This window comes from Botryllus schlosseri, chromosome 7 (assembly GCF_051294905.1).
Source record: "Botryllus schlosseri isolate E-star chromosome 7, Bs_hap1, whole genome shotgun sequence".
Classification (NCBI taxonomy): Eukaryota; Metazoa; Chordata; class Ascidiacea; order Stolidobranchia; family Styelidae; genus Botryllus; species Botryllus schlosseri.
This window is the reverse complement of record NC_137242.1, coordinates 1,642,117-1,657,165: the sequence shown is the minus strand read 5'-3', so window position 1 is coordinate 1,657,165 and position 15,049 is coordinate 1,642,117. Positions and strand designations below refer to the sequence as shown.

The following is a 15,049-nucleotide window of genomic DNA, read 5'->3' as shown; positions in this document are numbered from 1 at the left end:
ACCTCTTTCAACCATTTCCCTGGCATGATTGTTGGTTAGCCCGGGATACGGGGTCTTCCCGAAAGAAAAGATTTCCCAAACCAGTATCCCGTAACTCCACACGTCAGAAGAGCTCGTGTATCGCCCTGCAAATGTAAACGGAACTTTTAATAGGGATCAAACTAGCTAAATGTCAAGAATCTGGGGTGTGGACGACAGAGAATACATTCATACATGTTTTTATGCCACTACTATCTACTTCAGGGCGGGTCAAACTTTTTGTTCAGAGGGCCCCATGCAATTTTCAGATCATTTCGCGGGCCACTTGAATGTTGATGACCTTGTTTTAGTCGTCCGAGAGGAACAAGCCGGATTTGGAAACCGTGAAAACAAAACTTATCTTACTGCACACGGAAACCGATAACATCTATGACTCTATGCAGGGGCCAACTATGCCATGCTCTATGTCATGAAAAGTTCGTGCACAGCGCGAAAATTTTTTCGGTCTGTAATATTGTTACTTGTATTGTATTATTGTTGCCTCTGTATACCGCTGGGTTGAGTTTGCAAGGACAGGACTATTCGGCTCACGGATATATCAATATCAAAGGCTTTGGCCAACATGCGTCGATCACTCGATCATTATGTGCCAAGGGTTTCACCGCATACGACCTTTCTGCGAGCGCAAACGTGAAGTCGCATACTGGACGACACGTTATCGCATAACTGCGAATATAGCCACACTAAATTCTGTAAGTTAGGCATAGGCTACCAATATTAAAAGCACGAAATCGGGTAACAATAAATCGCGCGGAGCCTGAGGAAATATTTCAAGTTTAATAAATCTGCCTAAAAATATTCTACTTCATGGTAATATATGATGATCTACGAAAAATGCGACTGGCCCCTGTCTGGTGGCTACGCCAATGATTCGGGACTGATTTCGTGACCAGGATAATCAAATTTTTTCTCGGCCTTGCAAGTTAATTATAAATTACCTAGGCAATTCAATTTCTTGACAATTTAAAAAAATTCGAAAATGACCTCGAGGACCACGGGCTGGCCGCCTCTTATCAACTAGAACAATTTAACACGTAAAACTACTTCCTTTGCCAATTTGAATTTGGAAAAGTACAGAGTACTTTTTGGAATAAGTTTGCATCATTTTCATGAGCGAAATTCTCACGAGAATCCTTTGAAATACCCGCCTGAGTCACATTGAATGAATATATATATTTTTGAATATATTCAAACTGTGCGTAGTGTTATTGGTAACATACATCCCACAGATTCGAAATTAGTCAACACTGATTAACAGCCAAAAGTATGCGTGGCTATCGGGCAAATCTGCTTTTAAAAGTGCTTCCATGAGAGTACCCAAGTAGGTTTTGCCCCCTTTCACAACTTCCTCAAGTGATTCTGATGATTTTATTACACTTCTACGTGACAGTTTTCAGTTTTTAGTCAAAACAAGGCATGAAATACTTACCTGGCGATTTCAACTTCCACGTGTACTCAAGTGTGAATCCACGTCTTTACTTCTACTTCTACTTTTAGTAGCAACAACGACTACTTTGGGCACTTCATGGTTTTACGAGTATGACAAGCCAGTGTTCCCACATGACACCAATAAATGTTTCCCATGAACACATCAAAATCTATAAACGTCAAAACAAATTCTTTTTTTGCCTTGGGATTTGGGTAGGGGGAAATGGATATTAGGGTTTGAGGTGGGTTAGGATTTATGTCGGGATATGAGTATCCTAAGATTAGGGTTGGGGGATATTAGTGTTGGAGAGGAAATATTAGGTTTGAGGAAGATATTAGGGTGATATTAGGAAGATATTAGGGTGGAGGGGGGATATTAGGGCTGGAGGTGGGTTACGGTTAAGGTTGGGGTAAGGGTATCCCAAGATTAGGGTGAGGCGTGATGGATATTATGGTTGAGAGTATCGTGTCCCTCACCCCAACTCTAATCTTACGGTAACCTACTCCCAATCCTAATCTTGGGATACCCCAACCCCAACTTTGACCTTAACCCTAATATCCCATAACCCTATTCTTGAAATACCCTTACCATAACCCTAACCCACCTCCAACCCAAATATTCCCGACCGCAACCCTAATATCTGCCTCTCCCAAGGCAAAAAACAATTTGTTTTGACGTTTATAAATTTCGACACGTTCATAGGAAACATTTATTGGTGACATGCAGGAACACTGGCTTGTCATGACCGTAAAACCCAGAAGCGCCCTGCTTTGACCATCTCTACGCGTAAAAATGTTTATTCGATTTGTCTCGAGTCATATGATTCGGGCGAGTCTGTGCAATGACTCGAGAACAAGTCGAGTCAAACACAAAGTGACTCAAGTCGAGTCATTTTCCATTTGTAAGAAAACGACTGAGTTGATTCGAGTCTTTACAATGCTGCCTTTTACCACCTCCGAGTAGATTACAAAGTACATTACAATCGACCTTACCATAGTTCATAGCCTCTGGGGCCGTCCATTTGATTGGGATTTGTTTCATGCCCCCCGAAACGCTGTACACCCCGTCTTCCTCTTCACGTGACATGCCGAAATCAGTGATTTTCACAGTCGCGTCGTTCGCGACCAGGCAGTTCCGAGCGGCCACATCTCTGCCAAGATTGAAATGTTTCAAAACAAGCTTGGGATACCGGTTTTTCGTTCATAATTCTTGGATTACCCACAGTAAATTTTTCATATCCAAGATTTTCAACTCCAATAACTTCACTTCTACTATTTGGAATTGAGTCAAATTACCGTGTATCGTTTTTTTAGTCTACTTGACAATTCCACGGGGTAGTTTTTTTTTTTATAACAAATTCAAAATTTTCAAACTCTGATAGCTTCACTTCTGAATTGAGTCAAATTTGGTGTACAACGGTTTTTCAGCCAACCTAACAATTTTAGCTAATAGCCGCAAAAATCTGAAAAAAAAACTCGTTTTGGAACAACCCTAACGGACATGGACAAGACTTCAACCTCTTAGACTTTGTGATTGTAAATATTCAATTTTAATAATAGAAAAATTCTGTAATTATGTAATCTGACCTTTTTATGTAGCCTACTGCACAGGAATGACAATTTGACTGTATTACTCAAATATAAGAAGTTTACTTCAATCTTGCCATTTCCATAGGGAGAGGTTGCTCCCAGATTATGTGTGTATCTACCAGTTTTACTGTGAATAAAGAAAAGCAAAATAATACTAATTGATCAATAAATAAAATAAATATATTTAAAAAGTATGTAAAATAAAATATATTTCTCAAATCGACCAAAAAGTTCACACGGACCGCCCCCGTTGAGAATTGGGGAAGGGCACATTTACATCAACTAGGTAGCGCGACATCGAGAATATCGTCCATTGCCTCAACCCACACTGCAGCTCACCTGTGTATGCATTTTTTCTCCTCTAAATAAGCAAGACCCGCACAAGCATCGGAGCACATTTTAATGAGCTGCTTCGCCGAAAGTGACGACTTTTGCTGCTTCAAATACTTCACCAGATCACCTCCTGAAGAAATGGAGCGATGTACGTACATTAGGGCTGTTCAAAAATAACTTTTTCTTCCTGGCTACTTGATAAAATTGATAGATTACCTAAAAAAAAACGATATTCACCAATTTTGGCTCAATTCCAACCAGTGGTAGTGAAGCTATTGTAGTCGAAAATTTTGGATTTATTTGATACAAATTTTACTTATGTTGTTCACAAAAACGATGCTAAACAAATTTGACCTAATTCCAAACAGTAGAAGTAAAATTGTCGTTCTTATCAAAGTCTCTACAGTAGTTGGATCTATAATAAATAGTTTAAGAATTTGCCACCGTAAATACTCTTTTTTTCAAATCCAAAATTTTGTATTCCAATAACTTCGCTCCTCCTGGTTGGAATTGCGCCAAATTTGTGAGTCAAAAACTCTCTTTAACATTTGAGCAAATATTCTCATCTTGGTATGGTTACGTCAAGATGATCAGATCTGATTGGAATTAGTTTCTTGGAATTCTTGGAATCTTGGAAATTTGAATTATCAATAAAATATTATTTAAGGTGACCAATTCTTTAATTATTTATTATGTGGGCCCACCGTAAATACTACTTTATTCAAATCCAAATTTTTCGACGGCAATAACTCTGCTTCCACTGGTTGGAATTGAACCAAATTTGGTGAACATCGTTTCTATAGATGACCTAACACTTTCATGGGGTGAACAGAAAATTTTGAAATTTTTGTTCATCAATTTTTATATAATTTTTATAAACTTTCTTCTCCTGTAGCAATGCGGCTACTGGCCGGAATTGAACCAAATTTGGTGTGTAGGCTTAAATTAGGTAACCTAACAATTTTATCTAGTAGCCGGTACAATTCGAGAAAAAAAGTAGTTTTTGAACACCCCTATGTATATACGTCAGGCGGTGCTAAAAAATAACGTATAACATGGACTACATTGTACCAACAGTTGGTTTAATATTGAAATTTCTAACAAAAATTGCATCTCATCTGCAAGGAATCTGGACGCACTAACCAGGAACAAGTTCCATGACGATATAAACAGGTTGCTGGTCCGTGCACACACCAATCAGCCGTACAATGTTCACGTGATTGTAGCCTTTCAATATTCTGTGAAAGGAAGTGTTTCGATTTGGCCCGAGGAATATGCAGCAGAACCGGCAACGGTACCTGGCTTCCATCAAAAATTTATCTCTTGTCCTATTATCCACGTTTTCTTTGCATGTCTTTACCGCCACCTAGGAGCAGAATTCAGTTGAAATACGGCAAAGGTGTTACTGACTTTGCAAATCCAATATTTGATTTGAGATTCGCTCAATCTCTAGTCCAAAGAGCTCAAAAATTGCATATACTCAGCTCAGAGCCTTATCCTGCTTCACAAATATCAGATTAGACCTGGGATGGGTACATATTTTACTCGAGGAGTCAAACAAGAAGCATAAGCATTAGGGTTGTTCAAAATTTGGAAAATCTTAAAAAGTCTCCGTGATTGTGTCTCATTCTATAGATTATTGATGAAAAACAACAATTAGCCTGAAAGAAGCTTACAGGAAAGTCGTTAAGATTTCGGTCAAAGCGTTTGAAAGTAGCTGCTCAAGAATGGGCGTGCCACCGACCATAGAACGGCGAGAAGACTAGTAATCAAATAACCACGGCTCTTGATTGGCTAATATGCTCTGCTCCAATGATCACGGCAGCAGCAGCTTGCTGATTAGGTGTTCAAAAAGTCTGCTACCGGCGGGGATTCTGAGTGCGCATTGTTAGTATTTTGACAGGTGATGATTTAAGATTAATTCAGGACATGTTGAGTTACGAAATACATGATGAACAAACAACACCTGCTTCACAAAACCTTTTACAGCATGACTGCTTTATTGTGAACAAAGCGGCTGTAGCCTACATGCCGTGCTTTCATCGAGGAAAAGCAAAGGCGCTTATGCAAGTGGTGAACGAATTCCCCGTTTAAGAAGGGATACATCATCAGTGAATACAAATATAAAGCTTGACTAAGACACTATACTTAGTGTGATCCTATTGGACCCAAGTTGTAGTATATAGCTGAAGTTTTGAAGGTTCTAGGGATCGACTGAATCGGCCGGTTATGCTTGGCAGTTATACTTACAGCAAATTGAATTCACTTATAAGAGTTGTCAAAGTCCTTAATGATGCTGCAGAAAAGAGGTGTAAGGTAAGCACAGGCAATGCTGGATATGATATCCAAACTATGCTGGATACTATATGCAGCATAGTCTGTGCTTTTCTTCACACCTCTTTTCAGCGGGATCAATAAGGACTTTGGCATACCATATCCAGCATAGCCAGTGCGAGTATGCGTACATTACCACCTCTTTTCTGCATTATCATTAATGACTTTAACAACGCCTACAAGTGCATTCAATTTGCTGTAAGCATCTGATAAGGGCCAAGCATGACCGGCTGATTCCGCCGATCCCTAGAGCATTCAAAACGTCACCTATATACTACAGCTTTAGCCCAATAACATCACACAAAGTATAGTGTCATTGTTGAGCTTTATATATTTGTAATCACTGATGATGGATCCGTACTGAAACGGTGAATTCGCTCAACACTTGCATAAGCGCCTTTGCTTTATCTCGATGAAAACACGGCATGTAGGTTTCAGCCGTTTCCTTCACAATAAAGCAGTCATGCTGTAAAAGCTTCTGTGAAGCAGGTGTTGTTTGTTCATCATGTATTTCGTAACTCAACATGTCCTGAATTAATCTTAAATCATCACCTGCCAAAATACTAACAACGCGCACTTAGAATCCCCGCCGGTAGCAGACTTCTTGAACACCTAATCAGCAAGCTGCTGCTGCCGTGATCATTGGAGCATAGCCGATTAGCCAATCATGAGCCGTTGTATTTTGATTGCTAGTCTTCTCGCCGTTCTATGGTCGGTGGCACGCCCATTCTTGAGCAGCTACTTTCAAACGCTTTGACCGAAATCTTAACGGCATTACTGTAAGCTTCTTTCAGGCTAATTATTGTTTTTTATCAGTAATCTATAGAATGAGACACAATCACGGAGACTTTTTCAGATTTTCCAAATTTTGGACAACCCTAATAAGCATATTTGAAGAGTATCTTGGAGGTACAGAAGTACAATATACTATTGAATAATATATTAAAATGTATGTATTTTTCATATCCAACTATAGTGTTTTCGTATAGTGTAATTGAAACCTTGTTTGAAGATCCATTACGACTTTAAACCTAAAGGCACACTGTGCTACAACAGTTTTATTTTCAATCTTGATTACGCATATAAAATAGGGTTGTTCAAAATTAACTTTTTTTTCCGACTAGCAGATGTGAATCTATCAGAGTTTGAAAATTTTGAACACGGTACATTATAAAAATAAAATTATTTTTCTTCAAATTGTGCTGTCTACCCTATGGAATTGTGAGGTAGTTCAATAAAACGATACACAGAAAATTTGGCTCAATTCCAACCGGTAAAAGCGAAGTTATTGGAGTTGAATATCTTGGATTTGAAAAAACAGTATTCCCTGTAATTAATCTATGAACTTTTAATGAAAATCTCGACTAACTTCACATCTACGAGCAGGAACTGGGTCGCATTTATTTTGCATGATTTTAATAGACAACTGAACAATTTCACGTGTTAGCCAGCAAAATTTGAGAAAAAATTATCTAGTCATCCAAGTCTGCCAGTCAGAGTCGAATCGAGGAACGCTTTTGCACCGAGGGCCTTAAAATTGATATACAATATTATTCCAAATTCTCTAAAAGTTGCTGACAATTACCCCTGACGAGCATCAGCCGAAAATATTCGAGTTCATTTCAATATGAAGTAATGATACTTGGTTAACTCACATAGATATTTTCCGGCTTGTAAATAGCCTTGAACACGTCCCCGAAATTGCCTTGTCCGATTTTGTCTCCCAGATCTATGTCAGCGTGGCTTAGAGACCATTTATCCTGAAAATTGAGACGAGGGAATTTTTGTACAAGAACAGTTTCTCGTCTCGTAACTCATAACCAGAGGTCAAATTAGTCTGTGCCAGGGTTGTAATGACTCGACTCGTGTCGCGATTTTTTGGTAACTCGACTTCACTCGAGTCATTTTTTCGAATGCGGCTCGGCGGTGAATTGAAAATGACTCAACTTGACTCGAGTCAAAACTATAGAAGTGCGATTGACTCGTGACTCAGAACCTTGTGACTTGGTTACAACCCTGGTCTGTGTTGCTACTCAAGTAGTAATAGAAGAAATTTCTACTTAATTACAAGTAGAAGTAGCGGTTTCAGAGACATGTTTGAAACTACTTCTAGTGAAGTAGAGAATGCCAGGCCAAAAAATTACTCTAAAGAAAGTAGCATTGTCCAAGATTCGCATACTTTTGGAGGTCAATCTGAAGTGTCCACACGAAAAATTGCCAGATCTGCCTTTGCCACTAAAGTAAAAGGAGAAATGATACTACAAATCAGGTGGAATATTTGAAAATATATCCAATTACTGTGATAGAGAAGCCATTTCATGTGGTTCTTATGACAATTTCACACGTAAAAGCGACTTGAATGTATCGTAGAGCCACTTTCTACTTCCTGAAAAACTGTCTAAAAAAATTGTAAGCACTTGACCATGCACTGCAAGTAGGCAAAACTTACTTTGGTAAAGTGTGAAAAGTACTTGATTAATGAACTACATTCAGTAAATTTTCTAAAAATCACACATTCTCAGCAATGGACATAATAAGCAGGTAACTTTTTAAAAATTCATTCCAGAAACCCAAAAAACTCGTAGATCAAGGAAATGAATTACCTTCAACACTGGAGTTTTGATGATGCATCCAGATTGCCTTGTTATAAAGGCGCCTTTGGTGTAATGCGATTCCACAAGCTCCACCACTGTGCTGAAGGCTTCCACTTCAAATTTGTAATGGCCCTAGTAATAGGAACAGGACGTTGGAGATTTTTGCCCTTGATGTTTTGCGGCATATTCACCGACTTGTAATATACATATACATGGTCTGTGCATATTACAGCTGACCAAATTTTTTTTAAAAATCTCAAAAATGATGAATGAGAATGAAAAGGCCGTCAGGAGAAGCACAAATGTTCAGGCAATCAGTAAAATTTGAAAAAATTTATATTTATTTTTATTAAATCCAAAACTTTGTTAGCTTTCATTCACATTCTAATGTAATTCGGAACCAACCCTAAAATCGTTTTACTAACGTTAGGATTTCTGTTGATCTTGAAATGCTTGTGGGTGCCCTGATGGTTGACGGACAGCACAAAATCTCCGGGGCTGTTCTGGCTCTCTCTCATCACAAAGTCTCCGTCTTGCTTGAGCAGATTGTTGGCTTCTCCTCGCGGTATGGCTCCGTGATACCAATCGTGCTCGCGGATGTCTTTACTGTGGTCGAAGAGCTGAGACACAAAGTCAACCGTGCAAGCATTTATAATTGGGTCATACTTGGACAATGGACATTAGGGCTGTTCAAAAATAAACTTTTTCTTCAGATTTCACTGGCTACTTGATGAAATTGTTAGGTTGGTGAAAACAACGCTGCACACCAACTTTGGCTAAGTTCCAACCAGTAGCAGCGATTTTCTTGCAGTAGAAAGTTTTGAATTTATCATTAAAAAAACACAAAAATAAATTTTCAAAATTTTTCTGTCAACCCCATAAAATTGTTAGGCTGTCAGTAGCGATGATGCACAACGAATTTGGCTCAATTCCAACCACTAGAAGCGAAGTTATTGCAGTATAAAAATTTCCAATTCCATGATTTTATAATAAATAATAATCAAAGAGTTAGTCACGGTAAATACTGTTTTATTCAAATCCAAATTTTTATACTGCAATCTGCAATGATTTCGAAATAAATGTATAGCTTCAATTCTAATTCTACTCTAATGTGAAAAAAAACCTGTTGCTGTCAATTCTAATTCTAATCAAATTCGGAACAACTGTGTAGTAGCCATAAGCCTAATTCCACTCTAATTTGGAAAAAAAAATGTGTAGCTATAATTCTAATTTTAATCTAATTTGAAAATAACTGTGTAGCTCCAATTCAAATTATAATATAATTGGAAAAAAAAAACTGCAGCTACAATTCTAATTTTAATCGAATTTCAAAATATCTGTGTAGCTTTAGTTCTACTCCTATTTGAAAAAACCTTGTTGCCGCAATTCTAATTCTAATCTAATTTGGAAACAACTGTGTAGCCATAAGTCTAATTCCACTCTAATTTGGAAAAAAATGTGTAGCTATAATTCTAATTTTAATCTAATTTGGAAATAACTGCGTAGCTCCAATTATAATTATAATCTAATTTAGAAAAAAACTGTAGCTTCAATTCTCATTTTAATCTTATTTCGAAATAACTGTGTAGCTCTAATTCTACTCCTATTTGAAAAAAAACCTTGTTGCTGCAATTCTAATTCTAATCTAATTTGGAAACAACTGTGTAGCCATAAGTGTAATTCGACTCTAATTTGGAAAAAAAAGGGTGGAAAAACAGGATGTAGCTGTATTTCTAATTTTAATCTAATTTGAAAATAACTGTGTAGCTCCAATTCTAATTATAATCTAATTTAGAAAAAAACTGTAGCTACAATCGTAATTTGAATCTAATTTCGAAATATCTGTGTAGCTCTAAACCTCCAATTCTAATTAGACTCTAATTTGGAAAAAATCGTTGTTGCTGTAATTTAATTCTAATCTAATTTAGAAAAAAGTGTGTAGCTATAATTCTAATCTAATATGGAAAAGTTGAAATTTCATAAGTGTCCAACTATGCTTGGGGTTAGGGTATCGCGGCGGTATTCATATTTTTAAGCCGATAATTTGCACCTCCGCCAATAACCCCGATATTAAGATTGCTCAAAAGTAACTCTTAATTCCATTTTTCACTCCATGAACAAATAACGTTGTCGAAAAAACTGTCCATACAAAATTTGAATTACAAAGGATTGTATTTACGGTGGGTAATTGTATGATTTTGCGAGCGAAATTGTCACAAGAACGTAGCGCTTACCGGCCCTTGCTGCTCTTTCGTTTCTCCCTTTAAAGACTTCACCCCCTTTTTGATTAGGCTGAAGATACCGCCTCCCTAAAAGCAAGCAAACAACCAGACTTTAGGCCAGACCAGGGCGTTGTGTGGCCCGCGACGCGATTCTGAGCAACACTCGAAAAGTTCCTTGGAATTTAGACTATAAAATTGATTTGTTAATAATACTGTGTAGACACAAACTACTGTGTAAACCAGGGGGTGGGCAAACTGCGGCCCGCGAAAACCTCACGAAACGTTGTAAAAATATTGATAAAATGCGTACTAAAATCAAATGACTGTGGGTATATTTAGTTGGTTAAACTTTTTCCTAAAAATATTTCAACAAAGTGATAACTTATATTCTTTCCGTAGTATTTTCTATTTTTATGTTATTGATGGCGTGATAGCCCGACCTCGGGACCCATTTTTGTTCAAAAATAACCTTTTTACCAAATTCCGGGATTTCACTGATCGTACATTGTTAGGTTGCACAAAAAAAAAATACGCTACACGCCAAATTTGACTCGATTCAAACTGGTAGATGTGAGCGCACAGGAGTTTAAAAATTTTGAATTTATTTTTTAAAAAATTTGAATGTTTTTCCAAATTCTACCGTCAAGCCCATGAAATTGTCAAGTTGACTAAACGATGCTTACCAATTTTTGCAGTTAATTGCAGTTGAAAATTTTACATTCGCAAAAATAGCTGGACGGTGGGTATTACCAGAATTATGAATGAAAAACTCAAATCACTTCGCTTCTAAGGGTTGGAAATTGCGTCAAATTTGTAGACAACCCACCAATTTCATGGGCTTGACAAAGAATTAGATAAAAGAACTGCACTGAGCGAAACAAGCCAAACTCGCTGCTGTGTAGACATTTACTATTCTCACTATCATAAGAATGAATTATAATTTGATATTAACGGAACTTTATTCAACATCCAGGTGTTTGCAAATTATGCAATTCTAATTGTATTCTAATTTATAATTGAAAATTTGTTGATGTAATTTTAATTCTAATCTAATTTGGAAAAGAGGAAAATTTTCTAGTTGTCCAAGTCTGCTCGAGTAGTCTCCGCATGACTCTAAAATCGCTACTGCTACTTGTAATTGAATTTAAATCTGTTACTTCTACTTCTACATGACTAGCAATGCAGACAACCTCTGATCACAATAGCCGCGGTGGGAAAAACGATTGTCACCTCCTTAACTCATGCGTCAGTTGCTTCCTGTTTACGTTCTGACAAACCGCTAGAGACCAGAAATAGTCTTACAAGGCGTAGTCTTTTAAGTGAGGCTGGCCACAATATTTGAGCACGATAATTTGAATTGAGTATTATTTCCAATGATTAACTTGTCAAAATTTTGTCAAAATTGTAGCGCTAGGTCAAAATTTGTCAAAATTGTTCACACAGTAAAAATTTTTTTGACGTCTGCATTTCGTTTGTATCGTAGATTTTGCACTGTCGGTGAAATTATCATTGGATATTTTACAGCTTGTAGCCTACTTTATAGGCCTACCGTTGTAAACGGTCAATTGTCTGCTCATTGCAAATCATAAACGGTTAAATAAAACAAACAGGTTGACATGGTGTTATGGTCAACGTACCGCAATATCCCAACTGAAGCAACACTTCTTGGGCATTGCATCGTTCTTATATCAAGAAGCGCATGAAGAAAAATTGTGATGCAGACAACATTGTCAGAATGAAGCAACATGGTGTGTCACCAGCAGCGTACGCACAACTTCAGTGTTGTCAGCCAACAAATGCTGATGTTGAACGTTCTTTCTCCATTCTTGGCATGCACTTTCTACCCGAGAATGTAGGAAAGTATCTCTCGTTGTACCACAACAAATTTTAATTATTTCTACGATAATACGTATTGTGACTAGTCTGACTACTGGAATTCTTCGTAGGGCCAGACTTCGTTAAAATATTAGTTTTGTTCATGTAAAATATTGCCCGTTTCTAAGACAAAAACGTTTTTTCAGGTCAAACTACTTCGTTAGCACAGCCAGTTCCAACCAGAAATGAAAATAACTGGTACAATTTTAACATTATGTGGAAAACACCTAATTTGCATACGTTAGGTCAAAATTCAGTTTGTTTAGGTCAAAACAAGTCAAAATTTTGATTTTTAGTTTTCCAAAACTGTTATCAAGAGTTAACGGTCACTAATATAAATTTCTTTTCAATTCGGAATTTTATTCAATAATGAAGTTTTTGCGAATTCAGTAATTCTAATTTTAGTCTAATTTGGAAAAGACGAAAATCTTCTGGCTGTCTGAAATTGTTTAAAACCTGGAATTAAGGCGCTCACCTTGGCCCCTGGACTGCGGACATTATCGGTCGATATTGAGTCCAACGACGGCAGATCGAGACCTAACGAAAACACAATCATAAAAGTTAGATATAAATAGTGATAAAAATGTATTAATAGCATAAAAACACTTGTTAAAGTTCAGTTTATAAATATTTTCATCATTTTAAAACGCTACAAGACTTGACTTGAGTCATTTTTTTCAAATGCGTAAAATGACTCGACTCAATTTGTGTGTTGACTCGACTTGTATTTGAGTCATTGTGGATGACTCGAACCAAGTCGTATGACTCGAGACTAGGACGGCCAAGACAGGCATTTTATTGTAGCTTCGGAGAATAGTTGAGTTACCACATGATCGGTGTTTCATCTATCAGTCCTGATACTTGGAAAACAGGGCCAGAATTTGTTGGGAACTGAGGAAAACTACGATATTATGAATGCGAACCATTCTATACCACTCGAGCATAGTTCAGAAAATGGGTTGAAAAGGATAGAAATCAAAACTGAACAGTGAACATTATGACTTGGACTCGGACTCGAGTCAAAACACTATGACTCAGACTCGACCCTCTACTAACCAACTTGGACTTGACTCGGTGGTGAATTGAAAATGACTGAACTTGAATCGAGTCAAAACTATAAAAGTGAGATTGACTTGTGACTCGGAACCTTGTGACTTGGTTACAACCCTGGACTACAGTAACGTTCCTAGCTAGACTAGAATTACAATTATAGCTACAATTGGGAATTGAATCAAATCCGTTAACGCCAAATCAGAGTCCATCCTCATAAGCCCAATAATAACAAATGTAAGTGCAGCGGGCTTGGCTCGTTTTGCTCTATACAGTTCTCCAGTAGCATTTGCAGGGAAAGCAGAATTAAAATGAGAGCTTGGAAACATTTCACAAATTAGATTAGAATTAGATTACCGGCATTCCAATTTAATTATAATTAGAAAACTGTAATTAGCTAGTTGTCCAAGTCCGATTAGTTGACATGCTGTTATACCGTATTCAGTTTGATTGTCCATGTATCATGGTTGTAACCAAGTCACAAGGCTCCGAGTCACAAGTCAATCTCACTTTAACAGTTTTGACTTGAGTGAAGTCGAGTCATTTTCAATTCACCACCGAGTCAAGTCCGAGTCAGCGAGCAAAGGCTCGAGTCCGAGTCATGGTGTTATGACTCGAGTCCGAGTACAAGTCCAAGTCATTGTGTTGACTGCTCAGTTTCCAGTTGAATTTTAGTTACACCCACTTTTTATAGAGCTCTGTTTGGTGATATCGGATATTTCGCATTTATAATACACTAATTTTCCTCACTTTTAGCAGTTTCTGGTCAAGTTTCAAGCACCAGTACCAATAAACGAAATCCCAATAGTGTGGTTACTTTGCTATTCTTCGAAATTATAATGAAATGTCGGACTTGGCCGTCTGAGTCTCGAGTCATATGACTTGGTTCAAGTTATGCGCAATGACTCGGGTCCAAGTCGAGTCAATACAAAAATGGACTCGAGTCGAGTCATTTCCATACTTTGCGAAAATGACTCGAGTCTAGTTGAGTCATCAGAAAATCGTGACTTGAGTCATTACAACCCTGCCATATATATGAAAACCCAAACAACATTTCAGCGAAAAAAAATGTTGTTTTACCACAAAACCGATCACGGATAGAAACAATCACAAAAATCCAACCTGCAGGTGGTTGAGAATCTCCGAGAGCTGCGATGCAAGCCGCAGTCTGATTGTGCTGTTCCGTGAGTTTCTTCTCGGTGACCTCATTCTCGACAAACTTCAATTTGATATTCGTATACTCCAACTTTTTGTGCAGCAGGCTGTAAAAATGGAAGGAACATCAAAAGAAGCAGGGAGATTGCATAGCATTTTAAGTAAATATAAATTGATTGCAGTTTCCTAGGGTTACCTAGTAGTTAAGAGATAATCTGAAATTCTACGAGTTAAATTATCAACAAGAATTATAGTTTGATACGATTTTCCACTGTGTGAGCCATGATTTGTCATTAGACAACGTAACAATTTCATGGCGTAGCCAGTAGAATTTGAAAAAATTTTACATTTATTTTTTTTAAATATAACCAAATCTTTTTCTTATATATCAATGCGCCTATAAGGCGGAATTGACCCAAAATTGGTGTG

General features: G+C 37.4%; 1 protein-coding gene and 1 long non-coding RNA gene across 5 annotated transcripts in view; both read right to left on the bottom strand.

The window, feature by feature from the left end:
• The window catches only part of LOC145443110 (uncharacterized), a 155,080-nt gene that overhangs the window by 11,262 nt on the left and 128,769 nt on the right, over positions 1-15,049 (bottom strand). The gene's annotated exons all lie outside the window — the stretch shown is intronic.
• The window catches only part of LOC145443057 (tyrosine-protein kinase Fer-like), a 34,540-nt gene that overhangs the window by 5,502 nt on the left and 13,989 nt on the right, over positions 1-15,049 (bottom strand). For 3 of the 4 annotated variants that reach the window (XM_080321048.1, XM_080321047.1, XM_080321049.1), the window contains 11 exons: positions 14,588-14,727; positions 12,891-12,952; positions 10,553-10,627; positions 8,744-8,938; positions 8,328-8,450; positions 7,380-7,484; positions 4,689-4,756; positions 4,534-4,628; positions 3,397-3,520; positions 2,461-2,618; positions 3-125 (listed from right to left, as the gene is read on the bottom strand). In XM_080321048.1, the coding sequence (XP_080177174.1) occupies positions 3-125; positions 2,461-2,618; positions 3,397-3,520; positions 4,534-4,628; positions 4,689-4,756; positions 7,380-7,484; positions 8,328-8,450; positions 8,744-8,938; positions 10,553-10,627; positions 12,891-12,952; positions 14,588-14,727 (1,268 nt within the window). The remainder of the gene's footprint in view (positions 1-2; positions 126-2,460; positions 2,619-3,396; positions 3,521-4,533; positions 4,629-4,688; positions 4,757-7,379; positions 7,485-8,327; positions 8,451-8,743; positions 8,939-10,552; positions 10,628-12,890; positions 12,953-14,587; positions 14,728-15,049) is intronic. The other variant, XM_080321050.1, reaches the window with a different exon arrangement.